Source organism: Bison bison, unplaced genomic scaffold (genome assembly GCF_000754665.1).
Source record: "Bison bison bison isolate TAMUID 2011002044 unplaced genomic scaffold, Bison_UMD1.0 scf7180017864475, whole genome shotgun sequence".
NCBI lineage: Eukaryota > Metazoa > Chordata > Mammalia > Artiodactyla > Bovidae > Bison > Bison bison.
In genome coordinates, this window is record NW_011495036.1 from 2,189,786 (window position 1) to 2,190,818 (window position 1,033).

Genomic DNA, 1,033 nt, shown 5'->3' on the forward strand with positions numbered 1-1,033 from the left:
TCTTGCCCGTGGACGTGGTGCTGCCCGCGGCGCCGCCACTCGGCGGGGTTTCCTCCAGCGCGTGGCCGGGGTCCTCCTCCTTGTGAGCCGCCTGGCCAGTCAGATTGTCATCCGAGCTGTAGTCCAGATCGCTCTCTAGCGAGAAGCTCTCCTCCTTGCCCTTCGGGTCGTCTTCCACCTTTGACTCGTCTTTCCCTTGCCCTCTGACAGCCCCGACTGAAAGCAAAACCAAACGGCATTTTATTACATTTCGCACACTGGCCTGCCTTCCCCGTTCCCACCGTCACTCGGGCATTCCCCCCCCCACCTCCCGCAACTCCCCCCTTAGCGGATTGTCTTTCTATGACATTAACACATTGTGATTTCCTGGCCTTTGAGGGGTAGAGAGGGGAGGGGAGGCGTGAGAAAGCTCATGGGAGAGGAGGCGACAGTACAGGCGACGGCCCTTTGCCCAGAACCATCACTCAAGGGGCCGCCGGGCCTCCTCCGCACCCTCCCAGTCTCCTGCAGCTTAATGCAGAAGTTAGCAGACGGCGTGAGGCCCGAGAGAGCGTCCTCTTTGTCCCCGGGGAGGGGGCTGGATGAGGGCTAAGGGGAAGTTCACCATTTATCCTGCCTCTCCCCTCTCCACCCACTCCTCACCCAGCCTGAAAATTCTGTGAACTTCAATTTCATCGCACCCAGAGCCGGGGGGCGCAGGGAGGTGCAGACCCCAGACAGTGTCGGGTTTGGGGTCAAAGAGAAGTTTCGTAGCCTCAGGAGAAGTTCCCACCAGACACCCCAGCACACTCACGCCGTTCCCCTAGGCAAGCGACAAGCCCGGAAAAGAGGGTTAATAGGTCTGGGCGCCCTTAGGCACACGCACTGCAGAGATGCGCAGCCCAGCCCTCTTGCCCTCGAGGCTGAAACCTACCCGGGACCCCAGGTCACAGCGCCGGGGGCTGGGCGGCGTGCAAGACTCCACCAAACTCGCCGGCGGAGAGATTTGCGGCTCCGCGCAGAAGCTGGCCACGGGGCGCTAAATGCACGCCCC

At 61.8% G+C, this 1,033-nt stretch overlaps 1 protein-coding gene across 1 annotated transcript in view; it reads right to left on the minus strand.

The window, feature by feature from the left end:
- Window positions 1-1,033, minus strand: part of GBX2 (gastrulation brain homeobox 2) — a 4,294-nt gene that overhangs the window by 1,016 nt on the left and 2,245 nt on the right. Inside the window, exons 3-6 of the mRNA XM_010862066.1 lie at window positions 866-1,018; window positions 681-802; window positions 435-577; window positions 7-216 (exon numbers count right to left, since the gene is read on the minus strand). Coding sequence (XP_010860368.1) covers window positions 7-216; window positions 435-577; window positions 681-802; window positions 866-1,018 — 628 coding nt within the window. The remainder of the gene's footprint in view (window positions 1-6; window positions 217-434; window positions 578-680; window positions 803-865; window positions 1,019-1,033) is intronic.